Source organism: Metarhizium robertsii (genome assembly GCF_000187425.2).
Source record: "Metarhizium robertsii ARSEF 23 chromosome Unknown MAA_Scf_12, whole genome shotgun sequence".
Classification (NCBI taxonomy): domain Eukaryota; kingdom Fungi; phylum Ascomycota; class Sordariomycetes; order Hypocreales; family Clavicipitaceae; genus Metarhizium; species Metarhizium robertsii.
This window is the reverse complement of record NW_011942152.1, coordinates 450124-455215: the sequence shown is the minus strand read 5'-3', so window position 1 is coordinate 455215 and position 5092 is coordinate 450124. Positions and strand designations below refer to the sequence as shown.

Here is a 5092-nt window from a genome sequence, read left to right as displayed (position 1 = left end):
GAGACTGAAATGCCGACAACATATGGTGCGAGCGGCGTCGAAAGGACTAGAGGCAGCCAATGAAGTGAAGCTGCAACGGCGCGACAACTGTTCACGGTCACCTATGCTTCTGGATGCATGCCTGTAAATAACAAGGACCCGTAAATGGCGATCAGAGGACAGGCGCTCAAGCGATTGTTGGGAATTTTCTGACAGTGGCTACAAGCGTCGCTGAAGCGGAGGCCCACATAGCCAGCGTGCAGGAGCGGTTCTTGCGGGGAGCAATTAAGCTATGGATTGATCTTCATACTCTTCCAGACACGAATCCGCTGCGACGAGTCACCGCGAGAATTCAGAAGTTTTATCCTAGTCGGCGATCACCATCTCATCAGGTCGTTTGTCGACTCAATGATATCCCGGTTGACGATCAAACCCTTCATACTGGCTCCATGGGACCAACGTGCCCAGATCGTGGCCGACAAAATATCATGTGGGCAGGTCGCTGCTGGTTGGAGTGTGCGCTGCAGTAAATAGCTCAGCCCGTAGTGGGGTGGTCAGTGTCGGAGGAGCAATGCAATTGCCACATTCGGAGCAAGGGGGACCGAAACTGGAGGCCTTCTTTACCCTTGGCTTCAGAACGGGACAGAGCCCTGACTTTGGAGAGCTAGCACCACAATGCTGCCTGCACCCGATGCTTGATGGAGCTGTATTTAAACACGATACAAGCCACTGTGGCTGAAATCACGAAAGCTGCGCCAGCCCTTTTGGGACTGCTCGTCTCGGATGCTGCAGTCCAGTGATCGAGCCATAATGGAATCACATCCCCAAGAGCTCCTTTTTTTTCCGGTTTCTTGAAATGTGAAAATAAACGCACATATGAGTTCTATGTTCACGCTGTATTATTTCCTTCTCTTAATCCAGAAAGAGGATGTCTCTCGGCGACTATGCTGACACTGGCAAGCAAACCCGCCCTTGCTCGTGATTCGATGACACTGTGAAGACAAACGTCAATACGCTTGTGTATGTTCAAGTGTGGTTGGCCCCGTGTGGAATGGCGGAAGCTTGAATAGCCCCTTGGACGCGGCGTGATGGGCCCGTGACGCGTGCAGCAATCGCGCTATGACGCGAAATTTTCAAGTGCTGTATTGGACCTGGAAGCCTTGCTACGTGCCTTGGGACCCAAGCCCAAGTTCATGCTAGACGTCTAAGGTACTAGCGAAGACGTAGCGAACTATGAAACGAATCTAAATGAAAACACCACAAGGTGGCCATTGAAACCCTCTCAACAATTAAATTATGACGATTAGCATCGTGGTGTATGTTACAAGCGCCGTGTCCCAGCCCATGGTGCTGGTGAGTGCCAGCGATGGATTAGATGGCAGGCACTACTGTAATTTGTTCCCCGGCTTAGTCCAGTGAGAAGGCGCCGCTCGTGGAGGATGGATGTAATGCTGGACGCTGGGGTCAAGGACAAAGCCTTACGGTCTGAGTGAGTCATGATGGCCCCGTCTAAGAGCATGTCCGGATTGTGTACCTTGGTGAGTTAATTGCTCATGATCAGCGCATTCATAGTGCTACAATACAAGTCTTCTTATATAATACGGTACAGTATGTATGTATATTATTAAGAACTATCCCTTGGCCTGTGCAGATTAGTGAGTTTTTGTTTAGACAGGCAAATTTAACCCTATTCTATTTCCGAGTCCCTAGCCCTGAGCCAGAACAAGTAACGTGGATTTACCCGCCATTCATCATAGCACACATACTCGTTATAAGACAGAGCATCATCCAACCACCGCTTTTTATAATGCCATGGCTAAGTTTTGTTGTAGCGACGTTAGAAGACTTGAGTGATCACAATATGGTTCCTGGTATGAGACTTACAACGCGTATGCCTCGTAGCCTTTCATCGATAAATTTAGCGTCGCGCCAATCAACTTCCACATCAGCGCGTGGCCCATAGCTACCTATGCCCAAAGTACTATGACACTTTTCTCCCAGTCGTTTCTTCGGGTCGAATTTTGGATCCGCGTCCTCGTAATTACAGTGGAGCATTTTACCGAGAGCGACTTCACATAATAATAGCAGTGCATGCCCGTCGGAATCACATGTGCCACAGTATTCAGTAGCGAACGACGCTATGTCTGTGAAATATATGCCATTGCCAAATTTCCCCTTTAAGACCGTCATATCTGAGTGCGGAACTCGTATACCTTGGCTTAAAATGCCGGGAACTGTGATGCACCTAGTCCCATGCCAAAGGAGACGACGATTTTCGACATGGCGGTTGTCGATTTCGTCCTTTTTCTTTAGGCGAAATATCTCCTTAACTTTATAAAGATCAGGGGGGTAAATCTTGTCGATGGACCGATTATAGAGTTGAAGAAGAGAGTTATATTCCGCGCCTTTAGCAGTACTTTGAGTGCTTTGAGTACTTAGGTTTCCGATCTCCATACCTAGTTTATCATATTGCCAGTCCAGAAGATTCTCCTTCTCTAAAACGCTACAGGGCGGCATAGAGGGAGTAGCTCTTATTCCTTGGATGAGTTGAAGAAGCCGAACTTCTTTTCGGAACGAGGGGACATCGAACCCAAGTCGCACCCTGCCTACGACCTTGTGGGGAATCATACAGCAGTACTTCTCGCGGAGCTGTTTTATCTCTTTTCTCTCCACCTTCATCTTGGTCTCCGACTCCTCCCTCTCTGCTTCCTCCCTCTCTAACTTGTCCAACTCCTTCAGATGGTCACGCCAATCCTTAAGAATCTTAGAACTCTCCCTAAGGGTATGGTCAGTTAGCTGATGCACTGGCAGCATCCTCCAGTTGTAACCATATTCATCCAGTGAAGTCTCAACTAGGTCTTCGTCAAATACAAGCCGGAGAAGGTCTTGGACTGGCGCCGATAAGCCCCGCGTCTGTGGGGGGGGAATATGAAAAATCCAAGGACGCAGTGTTGTGGCTTTACTTCTATCACTCCAATTGAGCCTCGTCTTGTCGTAAAACTTTTTCTTAAACACTGCGACTGCCTCTTCCTCCGATGCTGCCACGACAGGAATGCCGCTAACCCTCGAAATTCGCCCAAGCCAGCCCCATTGGGTGAGAAGTTGAAACTGATGCCCCAAGCTTTGAATCTACATATAGGCAATGTCAGCTCCTCCTCACTGTCTGGTGAGATCGTGCAAGTGTACCTTCATATTATATACCCTCATTCTATCCTGGCCATTGCGCTTTCTAGCCTGTTGTATTGTAACTTCATATTCTTTGCCAGAATGCCGGACATTCCTGACTTTCCCGGTACCAGTCTTTTGCTCTGCAATCGGGCGTGCCATCGAGCTGCCAGTCTTGGGTGCCGCGTCAGGGAACCAGCAATGTTTAGAGTCTTCGCCACACAAAAGCTTGCCTTGAGCCGCACAGTCTAACAGCCACTCGAGTTTTTTAAACTTCGACTTTTCAACAAGTTGAAATCTGTCGTCCAAATGGTAATACCATGACTGTGTGAGAATGACATGGGTCGTATTCCCCTGCAGTGATTTGGTCATTTTCCATTGGTATTGGTTCATCGTCCTCTGGCATTGCTTGATTATCTTTTCTATGTCCTTTCTAGTGTAGTTAGGCCAGCAGCCAAACACAGTAACAACCACTCGCGGTTTTTTTGTCGGCTCACTTCGAGGGCCCTGACGAGGATGCGGCATAATTCCAACCAACGGATGCACGTCGACCAAATATCCCACACAGCATAATATAAGCTGGCGAAGAATCTAAATACGGCCTAATGGCAAATCCACGGGGCAATTCTCTTTCGATGTATGAGCTAATTTCGATGCAATAGTACTAATACAGCATGTATGCTGGAGATTACCGGTACATTTCTGATCACGCACAATGCTTTTTTCGGTGCTCTATTTGCAACTGCCAACAATTTGGTTACCATTGGCCGTCAAAAGTACAAGCTCTTGGCAGATACATTTCTGATCTTGTTTACATTTTCCCTAGTTAGTCATTGGTCCACCAAGAAGTCTGAACGGGAAGTGGCGGCGTGGTTCATCGTCGGGCTTGGTCATGGTTTAACGGCATTGTCTTATGGTCCTTTATTAAGTGCCTTGGCATGTCAAAGAATGAAGTCGATCAACTCTGCGCGGAGGTTTTCGAGAGATGTGCTCACTACAATATTAGTATAATACAAACGTCGCTGCAAATTGTGAGTTAAACGTTCTTGGCTTTGAGGCTTTGTCTAATGCGCAACAAGATATATTTGGACAGCCCAGCGGACCTTATAACCCCTTGCCACTTGTATGTACTGCCCAGCGGACCTTATAACCCCTTTCCACTTGTAGGTACATAATCTTTTGTCTTTTAGTATCTATTAATGGCCCCTCCTTCACCATGGCTATGCCTTTGGCTGCTGCGTGGTAACCCCATTGTGCTACAGAGACTGGTTGTTGTGGCATTTAAAGATCAGAACTTCGACGAAGATACCAAGGAGGCTAAAACAAGAAATGCTCCCATTGCGAGGTTGCGCAATTGTTTTCGGGTCATCGCGACCTAATTTGACGATTACAAATGTGAAAATTTTCATCGTGCCCGCCGTTTGTATTTATACTCGCATACAGGCTTCAAGTTGTTACAATGCACCCTGGGCAGAACGTTTCCGCAAGTTGTTACAATGCACCCTGGGCAGAACGCTTCCCCGAATTCGGTTTTCAGTAACTAGCCAGTTTATATTTAGTACTGCAAACATGACTTCGGTTCCTTGCTGTGGTTCAGTACTGTGTCCAACACTTCCCCAACGTACAAATACCGCGTGGTAACTAATCTAGCTCTGCTTCATGCCAACAACAACTTCCAGAATGGCAGATAGCAATGCGCCCGGAAATCCACCAGAAAATTCGGAACGCCAGAGTGGGGACCCTATTCAGGCTGAGGCTGATATCATGCGGATGATCAATTCAATGTCTGAAGAAGAGATATATTCCTCCGTTACAGCGGTTCCGTGGACGTCATCACACGCCAGGAACTTCATACTCTCCCTGTCCGCAACATGGGACCGACTTACCGCGTCGGATGCGGATGCGACCTCCTTTAAGAAGCTGGCTAGCTTATGGGCAACCGTTCTTG

General features: G+C 47.8%; 1 protein-coding gene across 1 annotated transcript; it reads right to left on the bottom strand.

Moving 5' to 3' along the window:
• Positions 1–1666: 1666 nt before the first annotated feature.
• On the bottom strand, positions 1667–3306 carry MAA_00202 (poly(ADP)-ribose polymerase; the record flags this gene model as incomplete). The annotated part of the gene is made up of 3 exons (XM_007818200.2): positions 1667–1795; positions 1864–3108; positions 3166–3306. The coding sequence occupies 3 exons, from the start codon at positions 3304–3306 to the stop codon at positions 1667–1669; spliced, it is 1515 nt and encodes a 504-aa protein (XP_007816391.2).
• Between the last annotated feature and the right edge of the window lie 1786 nt (positions 3307–5092).